General features: G+C 34.8%; 2 protein-coding genes across 16 annotated transcripts; one reads left to right on the forward strand and one right to left on the reverse strand.

The window, feature by feature from the left end:
• Nucleotides 1–456: 456 nt before the first annotated feature.
• LOC100247338 (ABC transporter B family member 26, chloroplastic) lies at nt 457–12797 on the reverse strand. 15 transcript variants are annotated; one of them, XR_002031873.2, is made up of 20 exons: nt 12390–12797; nt 11508–11635; nt 9937–9979; nt 8695–8796; nt 8492–8614; nt 8310–8413; nt 7280–7334; nt 7114–7184; nt 6860–6962; nt 6023–6233; nt 4373–4446; nt 3154–3210; nt 2951–3025; nt 2246–2320; nt 1893–2174; nt 1705–1769; nt 1579–1639; nt 1098–1204; nt 900–992; nt 457–751 (listed from the first exon to the last, which is right to left on the reverse strand). XR_002031873.2 is itself a non-coding variant. In XM_010662555.3 (19 exons), exons 1-18 carry the CDS (start codon nt 12711–12713, stop codon nt 1124–1126), a joined length of 2034 nt encoding a protein of 677 aa, XP_010660857.1. In that variant the 5' UTR covers nt 12714–12797; the 3' UTR covers nt 457–992; nt 1098–1123. The 15 variants fall into 15 exon arrangements, 13 of the variants coding, with proteins under 13 accessions (XP_010660857.1, XP_002272855.1, XP_019080896.1 ...); XR_787615.3 differs by having other exon boundaries at nt 900–1204; XM_010662555.3 differs by having other exon boundaries at nt 457–992.
• A 1194-nt stretch (nt 12798–13991) lies between these two features.
• On the forward strand, nt 13992–14807 carry LOC100250874 (60S ribosomal protein L27a-3-like). The gene has a single exon (XM_002274062.5). It carries the CDS (start codon nt 14232–14234, stop codon nt 14670–14672), a length of 441 nt encoding a protein of 146 aa, XP_002274098.1. The 5' UTR covers nt 13992–14231; the 3' UTR covers nt 14673–14807.
• Nucleotides 14808–15246: the final 439 nt, after the last annotated feature.

The following is a 15246-nucleotide window of genomic DNA, read 5'->3' on the forward strand; positions in this document are numbered from 1 at the left end:
TTTACAACAAGATTTTTGTTAAAAAATTGGATATGAATAAGCTTAAAAAAATTTTAATGTTCCATGTTATTTGTAATTAAGTTTTGCGGCTGGGAAAAAATAAGTCGAGAGAAAAAGGAAAAAGATTGGTTTAAGGAGAGAATAATGAGAATGGTGTTTTAAGCTTTTTTCTAAAGAAAAAAAAAATCGCACATATTTGTATAAATAAGTTTTAAATTTTTAGATGAATGTGTAAATAAAACAGATATAAGGAGACTTGGATGTATTTATAATTTTATATATATATAAATAAAAACATTTTAAAAAACTATTCTCTAAAATTATTTTTAAAAAACGTTTCCAAATCAATCCTAAATCATGTTAATAAGCGAGATTAGCATGTTTACCTCATTCCACTGTTTATTTGAGATTTTGGAATCAAAAGATATAGTAAGATTCTACATGTGATGTAATGTGTTAGGAGACCAATATAAAATCCTTTGATTTTAGGATTGTTTACGTAGTCACTCTCATGTTAATTAATTAGCCATGAAATCACCACATCCATGCAAAAAGCCACGTGGCACCAAATGTGGATCCACGTCAACACTCCATGTGTAGCACCACCAGGTTTACATGCCTGGGTCATCAGCAAGAGCCAGGCTGCCATATAGGAAAGAAAGAGAGGGAGAGGAAGAGAGGAAGTGCTTCTTGTTTTCAACCGGGACATAGCCATGGACTCCAAGAATGAGAAGGTGGAAGCGGTTGCGTCCTATGCAGAAAACAAGCTAGTTAAAGAAATTCAAGGTGATATCGATGATTCACCACGTCTTAATCAAAGGGGCAAGAATCGGAAGCAAGGAGATGAGCAAGGGAAGATGATTAAAGAGGAGGGTGAAGGACCAAAACCGCTTCCTCACCAGCAAGTTCCTCAGCCTGGAGATTGCACCTCAGAAGGCCTTGAGAAGCTTTGAAGAGACTCATAAACCCATGATCATCACCCTTTCTTTTATCTGTACAAAACATGACAAACCCACGAGTCTTTCGCTTTAATGTTTTTTTGTGTTTCAGCTTTTGTCACAGAAGGTGAAGAAGCCATTAAGTAATATGGAGGAAACCATGAGTCCAGCAACTTGGTTCTGGATCAAGCCAAGGCATCTGTTTGTGTTTTGATCAACTTTGCATACAACCCATCTTTGAGAAGCAGTTGTTGGTGATCACCCACCTGCACATACAAAAAATCATTGATGCATTATTTGCCATACCCCATATGAACCTCTTGCTGATAAAGGGGTTGCTTTTTTCTGGGTTGTGGAAGCATGCTCAAAACCAAATTTTTCTACATGGCATGGCACCATTCCATATTTGTTCGTCTTTGATATGGATAAACAGGCAGGGTATATTCCACAAAAGGGCCTCTCTTGCACATGGCAATTATGTATTGGTAACAAGTTCAGTTTTTTTAGCATCATTGAATCTATCTGTGCCACAGAGAAAAAAAAATATATATATATACATGCTTGCCAACCCAAATTCTAGAAAATGATGATTAAAATGATGTCTTGAACACACAAAAAAAAGGGGAAAAACTGAACTTACCTCAATGACGGAACCACCATCCATCACTACAATTCTGTCAGCAGCTTTTACTGTGGATAGCCTGCAAAAGGTGGGTCAAAATCACACAACTCACAGGAGACAAACAGCTGGTCTAAGAAAGCTCACCTATGCGCTATGACAATAACAGTTCTTTTTGCATTAGCATCATTTCTGAAGGCATGAAGAACCCCCTAAAGATAAAGGGCAATTGATGCATCAGTAACAGTGAGCTAGCTTTTCAATTCATACCATTTCTCTGTTTTGTTTTTGTGTCTGCATGATCATAGTTACTAGTGATATTGGAAAATACTTGCCTCGACATAGTGTTCGCTTTCTGCATCAAGAGCACTAGTGGCTTCATCAAGGATCAGAATAGCAGGACCCCTAAGAATGGCCCTGGCAATTGCAATCCGCTGCTTTTGTCCCCCACTGAGTAGATGATCATCTATAATAGTATCATAACCATCAGGAAGAGATGAGATGAATCCATGAGCATAGGCCAGCTTTGCAGCCCATTCTATATCTTCCTGTCCTATGTCTCTGGAGCAACCATATCTTATGTTTGACTTGACATCCATATGAAAAAGATGGGGTTCCTGCCCAAAAGGAAATAATTACAAAATAATGTTATGACTAGCTTCATGTCATGAAAGTTATATAATCTAACCTGTCCAACAAATCCAATTTTTCCTCTCAGCCAACCAATGTCCAACTCTCTCAGGGGGAAGCCATCAATTAAAATCTGCAAGACAGGAGGCACTTGTCAACTACATGGCATCTAAATCAGCAACATTCCATCCACATAAAAGTGTGAATCTTGAGGCATAATGTTTGAAATGAAAAGCAAGTAGTCAAAACTTGGGTATAAGGCAATGCATATGCTAGCAGAATGAATTTGGCCTAAGTGGAAAAATTAGGCACCAGGTGGGAATGAAAGAATTCTACTTGATTTCATTTCACATAGCATTGCAGTGTAAACGTTTTCTCCTACCATTTCAGGAGTGTATTCCACATTAGTTATGGATCATTTTAGGGATTCAAGAAATAATATTACTTAACATTTCTGCTATCTTTTTGGCAATAACCACAAATTTTTCCAATCACTCCACTCGACCCATGAATCCATCCTAAAGAACAACTAGTGCCTTCATATATTATGGAAAACAAAATGGTGCAATTTTGTTTCCACACAGAAGTCACATCAGAGAAGTATAAAGAACAAAGACAAATAGACGAAAAATTGGGATCAACTGCTAAATCCATATCCTGCTCTAGCCAAAATGGATATACAGAGAACTTCTAAAGTAATGGGTGAGATAATTAACTCACTATTTCTTAGTAATAGCAATTAGCAAGTGTTAATGTAGCTTACCTGACCAGTTGTTGGCTCGTATAGACGAAGCAAAAGATTGACTAATGAGCTTTTTCCGCTACCACTAATGCCAACCTTAGCAAAAGTAGGACATACAGACATTTTTCAAAATATTTAACTAGCATCGAAGGCAAAAATAGCAATGAATAAGAAATGAATTTCATATTTTCCTGTTAAAAAAAAAAAAAAAATTCATTTCTTACAATTGCAACCACTTCATTAGCTTGTACAGAAATGTTTACATGTTCCAGAACAGGTACCTATTTAATACCAGTTAAAAGTAGAATTGTATTAGTTCTTCCTTAGCATCAAAGAGATTTACAGAATGTCAACTGAGATAATCAGTTTAAAATCAAACCTCCTGTCTACAAAATCAAACACTTACGAACTTCAGATGGTCATAAGAAATACTGTAAAATTTCATTGGTGAAATATTCAGATGGTGTAAACCTTTAAATAGTATACAATGAGACATGTATATAGGTGATGCATTCATATGGGATGATCCCCTTTAAAATAAACATGTGTTAGCTCAACTTCTCAAGAAACTGGAGAATGATTAACAAAGTGGAAACAATTTGGCTAGGGTGCCTGTATACTTGGGGGCGCTGTTTTTGGCATCTCCTCTTCCTATATATACTATTTCTCTTTACTTATCAAAAATAAAAATTGGCTAGGGTGCTAAAATTGCCAATATGTACATATGAAAGAGACACATCCTAAATAAGGGCAAAAGTTTGTTGACATTAAAGATTAGAAGTGTCAAGGGGAGTTGGATATAAATCATGTATTGTAGCATAAAACAGCCCACACTGGCTCTAGGTGATCAGGGTTAGAGATGATTAGAATTTTTAGGGCTGATCGTAAAGAATTATGCAACTCTAATATTAAAGAATATCATCTGGATTAGGAAATAAATGAGAGTGTGCTGTTTCTATATTCCTTCTTGTCTTTACAAACCTGCTATTGAGTTCATCTTAATACAATAGTCTTTTGCTTTTTGAAAACTTAACAAAATTCATGAATTTCAGAATACCTAATAGATGATCTCATGCACAATATATAGCAGCTATAAGTATAAAATTATAAATAAGAGGAAAAGGAGCAATTATCTTCAATACCTTCAATTTTTTTGTTTAGGTTTCTAAATAAAGTTGCTTGAATAATGATGGAGGCTGATTGCTCATATCAATAAAAACCACCATTAAACTAAAGTATGTCGTGTCTTTTTTAATGAATAGGAGTATTCAGTCTAATTATCTGTGTTGACAGCTGGGATGATCAAACGTCTATATTGAAACATAAAAGAGCAATATGGATATGAACTTAGCATCCATGGTATATTACTTCAAAGAAAAAGACATAACATGATTACTTTAAACAAAAAGGCATAGCATGATTTCTTTAAAGAAAAGGACATACCATGACCCTTGATGGATAGTAAAAAGACACATTTGCAAACTCAATATGTCCCATTAGCCTCTTCAATTTTACTCCTGTATGCAAAAGGATGTTCCATTAACAATTATTAAATTTAATTTGTTTTAATAAACACAAGCAATCATTTCAGAGACAGAAATTCAAATGACTGAAACTTTATCCAGTACAAACTCTGATGGAAATAAACAATGCACGGCGATGCCAAATACCATGTACTGCTTTCTAAAAAACAATTCTCATGTCAACCATTATTTTTTTTAACAAGAAAACTTGACACACACAAGGGAATCCCACATATTATGTTATGACAATGCACATTTCTGGGAAGTAGTTCAATTTCAGAAGCACTAACTTTACAATTTTGGTGTTGTGTCTTTGAACTTCATAGATTTTCCTTCTGATTTCTTTTGGAGAAGAAACATTTATCAAGTCTAATTTTTTATTTCATGTTCAGTGTATTTCATTGTTTCTATAAGAGAATATAGCTTTTATGATTCATATGCTATTTGGAGCAGATACAATGAGCTGCCAGTAGGAAAGGCTTAAAATAGTAAATTTTCAGTATTTATGTTCCCTGCATGTTCCTATAAGTTATACAATTCACTTCTACCTACTGCAAACGGAAAGGCTTAAAGTAGTAAATTTTCAGTATTTATGTTCCCTGCATGTTCCTATAAGTTATACAGTTCACTTCTACCTACTGCAAACCTCATCCTCCCTCAGGGATTAAGATATGCCGAGTGAAAGACAAGACATTAAACATAACCAAGGTGAAGTGTTCAACTCAGATAATACAGGAACAACAACATTGCTATAGGTATGGCACTTCAAATTTTTCAAAATTATAATCATGAAATAAGATGATTAGTGTGTGATGGAATCAATAGTAACAATGTTATGAAGCACCTCGATGGTGGTTAAAGACACTAAAAGCCCACAAGGCCAAAAAGATCATAAGTTTAGTCAAGGAAACCTTAAACTTGAATGGCTAACAGAATCATGAATGGTATCACATATAGAGGAAAGAATTTGTAGTAAAGGTTGAGAGTTCCTCCAAACTAATAGAAGTACAAGAAGAAAAATAAAGAAAAAAAGACAGCATAGATATGAACAAATCAAAAGTCATTTGCCCCATTCAGTACCTTTATATTAGTCATTCATGAACAAAAAGGAAGCAGGTTTGCACTTAGAACACATTGTAGAGATGAGAGACAAATATTCTTTAGATATTCAGGGAATTTCAAACAGAATCCTCAAATCAGCTCAACAAGGCCTTTAAACCAGAAACTGAGGGTGACTAAGTTACATGGATCCTCTTCTTTATACCATTTTTAGTATTCATGTTCAAAAGATATGACTATATAGTTCATATTGGTTGTCTACCTACAACAGCCACCCTCCTTTATCCAGGCTCAGTACCAATTATCCAATGGTAAAGCATTAAACAAAATATTGGCAGAGTTTCAAATGAAATTGATAGGAAAAAAACAAGGCATCATGTGTTTAAAGGCTTCAGTTTCAACAGAATATTGCAAAACAAACAAACACCCCACCTCCACTATCCCTTGCTGCCCCTCAACCCACTATGCCAAAATAAAAATCTTCTTCAAGACATTCACAGAGAATACCTGCCTTCTGATTTGAATTGATCACTAGGCAAGAGGTCCATTAACTGGAACACCTTTCCACTTGCGCCAACAGACTGCAGTAATGATGCAAAATTGTCTCCAAGCCTCAAAGTACCATAAATCAACCACTCACAGTATAATATATACTTCGTAAGTTGTTCGGGTGTCACGTGACCAGTAAGAATAGACATTCCTCCTAACAGCACAGCAATGACCTAAAAAACATCATTTTGGAATATAAAGAAACATTGAATTATTTGTGTTCAACAAGATATTCCATCAAGTTTGATTAAATTAGAAATCACAAAAATTATAATGGTGTTGGGCCAAGAAAATCTAAATCAACACACCTGAAACCATTCTTTCTATGAAAATTATAATGGTAATGGACCAAGAATATCTAAATCAGCACACCGGAAACCATTCTTTCTATGAAAATTACAATGGCCTTAGCCTAAGAACACCAAATTCAGCACATTTGAAACCATACTTTCTATGAAACACACAAAGAAATGTCAGAAAACTCAGAACTATCTTAGCATATAACACAAAAATACATCTTTTTGGATGGTAAGTCTAAAACAATATAAATTATAGTTTGAAAAGGCTCCATTCACTAATCAGTAATTTATCTTTAAGTTTTGGCCAGCTCGAAAAGCTATTCCCAACTACTAGAAGTTGGCTCCATGAATCCCAATTTGCCAATCAACTGTACTGAGGACCTTTATTTTCCAATAAACTCTCAGAATTTTGTTGATCAAAGGATAAGTCCATAATGAAGCAAACAGATGTTTCGGGGACCTAGAGTTCATGGTTCTGGAAAATCATAAAATGGTCAAACCTGTGTTGAACGGTATAGAGTGTTGAAACTCAGACCCCAGAATCCATAAGCCACACTTTCTCGGATGCTAACAAAAGCTAATTTATCCAGCCATTGCTTGTACCTAACACCATAAAAGATGGATCATAGAAGACTGTCAAGGCCATGCATTAGAATGTTACATGTATGCTTTGTTGCTAGTGTGTGTACCAAAGATAAGAGGCAATCATGGAAATATTGATATTTAACAGAAGATTACTAGTCAGAATTATTGCCTTCTAAGTTCGTTTTCCTCTGTTCCATAAGTTCGGACGGTTCTCATCAAAGAAAATGTTTCTTGTGCTACCTACGTGTAAACATGGGAAGTTACTCTACGTGCAGAAATGAATAAAAGCTAAAAGAATTTTCAGAAGCGATTCAGATCAGGCTGTCTGCTTTTACTTCATTGGCACAAGCAGTGAACTCTTGGGTAAACATCGCTGCTTTCCTTCTGTACCTGTCCATCCAAGATTTTGGTAATACTTCCAACAATCAGTAATAAGTAAACACACACTTAGTAAAAGGAAAGGGAAAAAAAATAAAAATAAAAGAGAAAAAAAAAAACAAAAAGACCTTGGGATGGATACCTAATCTTTTCTTGATAAGAAAGAAAATGCAATGGTCATTATGAAGAGAAGGACCAAAATCTCAGGGCATTTGGAAACACCATGTTTTAAAGCAAACAAGCAAGTGAAATTCCTCCATGATGGCACCAGAGATGATTGCAAAAGCATTTTGGTTGCTTGATCTACACACAGTTCTTTAGCCCCTTACTCTTTTGATAAACACTAGAAGAACTAAGATTTAAAAGGAACCATGCAGAGGCATACAATGCTCAACAATATAGTTTACTCCAACTGCACCAAGAAGGATCAAACTTTGAACCAGACAAACATAGAAATTCCTCTTAATAAAAAGCAAGAAAATCTAAAAAAGAATGGAGGAAATTTATCCTCCAATGAAAAGAAATTTAAAAAAAAAAAAATATGATGCAAGTTTTGATTCAAGATGAATTTGCAATCAAAATATTAGGAAATAAGCTCCATAAGACAACAACTAAGTATTGGTGCCCTTATATATGGTAAATAAATGACAAGAAGTCATCCACAAGATAAATGACAAGAATCCAAAACTGACAGTTCACAGGTAATGAGCACTTCAATGAATAATATCATAACTTCGTAAGGATGGAAGGGCTATACAAGAATTTTTCTTTAAACAAAGGTTCAGGTATTTAGGGATGAAGCAGACCATGATGATTTCTTATATCAAATAATAATTGAGAATATAGTTAACACCTACTTTTATTTAAATAACCAACAGATAGTTTCTTTTGTTATTTATAACAGTATACTTCTCCAGAACGACAAATTTGAGATTAGGAAAACCAACATAATGAGTCTAACAAGATGGGAAAGGTAAAAATGCTTACTGGCCATAAACCAGAAAGATTGCAGATAGAACAGAGCATATCACAATTGTTGATAATGCAAGAGGCCATGATAAAGTTAGTAAATGAATCAATGCACCTGCACCCTGAAAGGAACAATAGATTAGACTCCAAATTGAAGGTGAACTTAGGAAAAGAAATGAATGGTTAATAAGAATGAAAACCTGGAGAAAATTGCGTAATATCATATTAATATCATTTCCAATAATGTTAGACAGTTGTTGACAATCTGCCCCAAGCCTACTTGTTAAGTCACCAACTGCTTCTGTCTCGAAGAAATCAATATCCTACATCAAATATGAAGCAAAATAGAACATCCAAGCAAATGAAGGAATAGATGTTAAATGAAACTGACAGTATAACTTACTTGAGGAGTATGCATGGTACTTAGCATTACAAATATAGTTGCTAAATAAACGCAAACCTGAAAAAGAATAGCTGAACATAAAGTTTCCCTTAGACGCTTAACCTGACAAATGTAGTAGGAAGCACCAGCAGTTGTCAGATTCACTTTACCTAAGAACTAAATACACTCTGTCCATGAATGCCATAAAGGAAAGCTCAACAAATTAGAATGATGCATTGTTATGGAGAGAGGATTGTTGAACAGATACAATTAAGTATTTAGTAAATGTTAAAAAAAAAAAAAAAATACAGCAATCAATAAGATCCATGTCTACAAAATATCAAGACCATTGGGAGATTAACCAGGGAAGGCCATAAAATCCAATGATAATAAAGTAAAGATGTTACAATTTCAAAGCAGCCAAAAATAAGATTCCTGTTGTGTCAAAATGATGCAACAAGAATGAAGAGCATAGATAACCAGCATCAACCTGTGGGAGCACTGGGAGGCCTCCATGTGGATTAGATATGTAAAATACACGAGGTGCACATCCCAAATAAGATGAGAATTAGCAACTTAAAGTCCATGTGGTTTCTCATAACAACAGCACAGAGGACGTATCCCAAAGTGCCAAAAGCATTAAAGTGCAGCAACCAGACATTTGGTTCAGAGTGGGCCCAAGAAGCCCTGTCCTTGGGGATGTCCAGCTGTTGATTCATGTCATGACAACTCGTCTCCTTGAGAGGTTGAACATGTTTTTTTTTCCTTTTTGTCCGGTATTCTTGCATGCATAAAGAAAGACAAATGCTAAAGTCCTCATTAAATTGTGTATATACTAAAGGCAGGAATACCAAATGCCTCTCTCCTCACTAGAAGTCTAACTGTCAAAAAGAAACTATCAAAAGCAAATTAAGATGCAGGATAGGACCCGCTAAGCCTCTTTGAGAGGCTAGAGGTTGCACCAGTTTAGTACATCAAGGAAGAATTGATGAACACGGGTTAAGCAAGTACAATGGTGCCCTACAGATGCACCAATAAGGATGAATGACTAATTCAAGTTGAAGGCACAAAAGGATAAGAGAGAACAAAATGGACTTGGACCAAATCATAAGAAAAGATATGGTGACCTTTAATTTAACAAATGGATTGGTCTTAAATGGAGATAAATGGTGGACAGCAATTCATATAGTTGACTCGATTAGTTGCAATATAAGGCTTTGCTCTTTTCGTTCTTATTGTTCTTGTTATCAGGAAGGAACTCACCAGGGTGATATTTGCAATTGCAAAACAGCCACTTCGCAAACCACTAAAATCACCAAAAAAATAAAATAAAATAAAATTAAAAATTAAAACAGTAAACAAGGAGTCTTATCAATCACACACTCATCTTAATAATTAAAACTACAATAACTACTAGTTTCTTCATAAAACCACCATTAATTATATGCATGTATGGTGTCGGACTTCAAAATAAGGAAAGCACCTGTGTTGGACCTGATATGAGATGGTTATATTTGACGCTAGCAAGACATGCACCTAACAATCCTGTCTAACAAAAGATAAAGATGTACACTTTCCTTGTTTGATAGAACTTCCCTAGGATACTTAGGCAATCATATGCCTTGTGTTAAATAGCTATTTCAAAGTGAGTACTCATAGGACAGAATATGTCACAGGAACAAATCCATGCTCTTGAAAACATTTCTTTCTATATAAATTCTAAAAAAATCTAAAAGAAAATGCAAATATATTAACCTTATCATGATATATGTTAAGCATCATTGATTAGTCTAGCAGCAGATAATCAAACTTTTGGAACACAAAATTTGTAGCACCGATGTTCTAGAACTTAGTGTCATGGACTTAGCTGTTTCTTAACTTAATACTTAAGTTACTAAATTAGTTTTTCTTGAACTTACTAAGCAACATTGCATGGCACAAAAGATAGAGAAGAGCTAAGGGCATAACACTTACAAAGTTAAAAAGGATGGAAACTTGTATCTTACACAATAATTCTCTACAAGGTTTGGAAGCTCTCAAGTGTTTGGTGACTTGACCAAATAGGTGCAACTCTATAACTCTTTGGAACCAGTTCCTTACAATTCTAGAATTCTCTAGAGACTAGCTAGATACAAGCTAGAATTTTAATTCTCTAGAATTCTAGAGAAGCACAACTCTAAGGATACTCACACCCAATTGAAACTTGTATTACACAATAACGCTATACAAGGCTTGGAAGCTGTCAAGTTCTTGGTGACTTGACCAAATAGGTACACCTGTATAACTCTTTGGAACCATTTCCATATAATTCTAGAATTCTCTAGAGACTACCTAGATACAAGCTAGAATTCTAGAGAAACACGACTCTAAGGATACTCACACCCAACTCCAAAAATGAGTAGTCCTTCCAAAAATGTTCTAACACTTTGAAAGAAGCTCCTATCTAAAAGGTCGTTTGTTACTTGAGTTTGAGGAAGATAAACAACAAGTCTCTATTTTGAGAAGCTTTGTGCCCCAATATGAGCTCAAGTGAGGGGCCATATGGATAAGGCATGACATTAAGCTTAGAACTTTCTAAGCACAAAAAACAGTATTTTACAACCATGTGAATATTTCAATGGTGATGTGGTACAAGTTTTAATGGATGGAATAGTCAAATGGACACTCACAAAAACCATGAAGGATAAGACAATATTATAACCATAAAAATGACTTCATTTTTTTTTTTTAATGATTTCATAGCATTTACATTCTCAAGTATAAGACTTCTGCCTAAAGGCATACTTGATATGTACAATTTAAAGTAGAAAGGACTTAACTATAAGAGTTTTCACCTGCATATACCCGAGAGGATGCACAATAGAATGAGGAGTTGGGAATTTCTATAGAAGACCATTGTCTCACCACTTTGTGCAGAAAAGACAGATGCTGCAATTAAATTTGGCATCGAGATTTCTGAAAGCTGAATGGGAGAGCACATCTTAGAAAAATGATGGTTATAAAATTACTTATGGAACAAAAACACCAAAAAAGAGTGCACACAAATTGAACTTATCTCGTGTTTGGTTCCAATAAAATATAAGAAAAGAACAAAAGAAATTATTAAGAAAAACGATTTTTCATGTTTGGCTATATTTTGAAAAAAAAAAACCAAATATAATTAAAATTAATTAAAATTTTATGCATTCTTGAATTATTTATTATTTATATAAGATAGTTCAAATAAGTGAATTGAGTTTGAAGTCATAAATAATTTGGCTTTAAATCTTTTTTTTTTTTTTCTATTCATCTTTTTCTTTTCATCTATTTTTCCTCCTATTTCCTTTCCCTAACATTTTCCCTCAAATTTTCCGAAACCAAACAAAGCCTTAAAAGATTCATTTGAACCTCCCGAAGAACAGCAGAAATTGAAGGAACATGCTGAAACTAGCCCAAAAACGAACTCCATGTTACATATTAATCAGCATTTTCCTTTCCTTTCCTTTCCTTTCGCTTGTTCTTTTCCAAAATTCAAACCCAGTCCAAACAAATTGATGATAAACCACCATCTTCAACCTTGACTGTTAGGAACACAGGCGAATATCAATCGAGGCATGGAATTAAGAAATACTAAAACAATCACGCCAGGTCATATCAATGACTCTTTGTATAGATTTCAGGTCAATTGCCTTTAAAATTTTCATAGAAACCAAAGGTTTAAAGCACAGGCAACGCACCGCAGCGAGTGTTAAAGACCCAACTGCAACAAAAATGACCCATCTCTCATCTTCAACCAATACCCATATTCTACGAAGAGTGGGCATCACTTCTCTCGCCTTCGCTTCCTCCTCGTACTCACTTAACTTCCACCAACTCCCCCCAGGCAGAACCGACCGAATATTTCGTAAAACCACCGGAATTTCAACATTAATTTGTCCAGTTTTTGGAAGGCAAGAACAGCGGAATCTCGTGCTGGAGAAAGTGATGGTGGAAGACAGCGTCCTTCTGAGTGGGAAATGGGGTTTGCTGAGAGGTCGAAACGCCAACTGAGAAGCGGCCATAAGGACTAAACGACGGAAAATGCATAAGGCTGCTGAGCAACTTGCTTGTCGCCTCAAATATTCCGCCACTTATCCCATTTTCTATTGAAATAGTTCCAATCAGATATGGCTTAAATGTATAATAATATTAAGCATGTATTTTTATATTTTTAAAAGTAATTTGATGAAAATAATTTTGAAGTTAAAAAGAGGATAAGTCAACATATTTTGAAAGTAGGGCATTGATTAATAGTTGGCTCGATCAATGAATAGCTTAATTTAGGTGATATTTATCTATTTTTTTTACTTAATGAATGTTTAATAAATTAATTTAATAATTTAAAGTGATTTAATAACTTAATTTAAGTTATTAAATAAATTAAATATATTTGATAGAATAATTTAATTGTATGACTTAAAATAGAAAACAACTTTAAATAAGAAATAAAAATAAATATTAATTGAATGAAAATGACGAAAACATACCAAATTTGTAGAACTAACTTCCCCGTTTTTTAACTTAAAGAGTAACCAATTTTTTACATAAATACCCTTGAACATGTTCATTATTTATATGTGTATTTTAAAATAAATGTTATTTTTGCATACAAAATATATATATATGTGTGTGTGTGATGATATTTTTGTCAAAATTGGGTATTTTTAGGTTGAAAAAACATGAAAGATTAGTTTTTCAAAGTGGGAAATATCCCTAAAAATATTTAACTTGTTATTTAGTTAATATATTCATCTTACCTTTTTACTCTTATTTACCTTTATGGTTTTTTTGCTACTCTACAACCTCCACTGATACTCGACCTCACTTGTCTTATCTATTATTTATGATTATAGATATGTCAATTTTATAATTTAAAATAAGTTTTAAGTTAATTTTATAATAACCTTAATACTTAAAGTCAACTTAAGTCATTAAGTTTTATCAAACATCCTTTTAATGTTGGATGTAATTTACTCTCAAATTTCAACTTATTATTTTAATTTATTTATTTTTAACTTGTAACTTATTTGTCAATATTTTTAAAAGGTCGGTTGATTTAACATTAAGTTAAAAAAACAACAAACATTGATAGGCTGGTTCATGGTTGAGATCGATTGTTGTTATAAAAGGTTTTGAAGGTAACAAAATTTTGAATGGATTTCCAAACATGATTAAGAAAAACATCAATTTGATAGATTTGTACTAAGATTAATCATATTCATATTGTATTTGTGTCAACATGCTTAATCCATTTAATGAAACGGTCTTATTCATTCAAATGTCACCTTTTTTGACACATTTAATTTATGATTTTGTGTCAACAGACTCAACACTTATACGACTTCATGCTGGGTTCTACTCCTACAAAATGAAACGACGTAGCTTCAGTATTGCCACAGCCAAACGACGTCGTTACATCTTCACACAAATGGGACTGCGTTCCTATATATTCCCAAAACCCTAGCATCCCTTTCCTCTTTCTCTTCTCTCCGCAGACAACCCCAGAGATTCAAAGGCCTTAGGCGGTACAAGGTACAAGGATGACAACCAGGTTCAAGAAGAACAGGAAGAAGAGAGGGCACGTCAGCGCCGGCCATGGCCGGATCGGCAAGCACCGGAAGCACCCCGGTGGTCGCGGAAATGCTGGAGGTATGCATCACCACCGCATCCTTTTCGACAAGTACCACCCTGGCTACTTCGGGAAGGTCGGAATGAGGTACTTCCACAAGCTCCGCAACAAGTTCTACTGCCCCATCGTCAACATTGACAAGCTGTGGTCCATGGTGCCTCAGGATGTGAAGGACAAAGCCTCTCCTGATAACGCCCCTCTCATCGACGTCACTCAGTTCGGCTACTTCAAGGTTCTGGGCAAGGGCGCGTTGCCTTCCTCGCAGCCAATCGTCGTGAAGGCCAAGCTCGTCTCTAAGATAGCCGAGAAGAAGATCAAGGAAGCCGGTGGTGCCGTTGTTCTCACCGCCTAGGTTTTGAATCTTTCCTTGTTCCGTCCTTTCATTTATTTTGTTTACCAATGGAAGTTGTTAGCGGTTTTTTGATGAATTGAATTACAATGAATTTTGTTTGGGTTGATGCGCAATGTTATCCTTTTTTATACTCCATATCGGTTCAACTGTTTCGATGGATCTATTTCGATTTTCGGTAGCATATATTTGTTTTTCTTCAAACCCTAGATTTGATTACAGCAAAAAATTGTTGAAAGAGAGTGAGTCCGATCGATGATATCCGGAGGCATACTCGAGGAGAGGGAATGCACTCTTTTTCTATCAGTTCTTCCTCTGGTGGAAATGAAATCAATCAATGAAGACCTCCCTTCTTGACTGGCTTTGCTTTGTAGAGCAGTACAGGTAAATGAAGCTGGGTACTGAGAATTAATGGCGGACACGAATCCCTTGTGATTGGGAACTTCGATTCAATTAGTTTGTGGCTCTTGCGTTTTTCTGTTCATTCGGATTCTAATCACTTGCCACATCTTGAATCTCAAAGCTTCATTTGCACCTCTGAATCATAATCTTGCCATATCTCTTTTTTGAAAATTAT

Source organism: Vitis vinifera, chromosome 14 (genome assembly GCF_030704535.1).
Source record: "Vitis vinifera cultivar Pinot Noir 40024 chromosome 14, ASM3070453v1".
NCBI classification, from domain to species: domain Eukaryota; kingdom Viridiplantae; phylum Streptophyta; class Magnoliopsida; order Vitales; family Vitaceae; genus Vitis; species Vitis vinifera.

Excerpts from the sequence above, each read along its gene's own strand:
- LOC100247338 (XM_059742592.1), bottom strand. The coding sequence starts at position 12,713 with ATGGCCGCTTCTCAGTTGGCGTTTCGACCTCTCAGCAAACCCCATTTC. Across the intron at positions 6,234-6,859 it reads CTCTATACCGTTCAACACAG|GTCATTGCTGTGCTGTTAGG; the intron begins GTTTGACCATTT and ends GATGTTTTTTAG. Across the intron at positions 4,447-6,022 it reads TGATCAATTCAAATCAGAAG|GAGTAAAATTGAAGAGGCTA; the intron begins GCAGGTATTCTC and ends TTTTGCATACAG.
- LOC100250874 (XM_002274062.5), top strand. The coding sequence starts at position 14,232 with ATGACAACCAGGTTCAAGAAGAACAGGAAGAAGAGAGGGCACGTCAGC.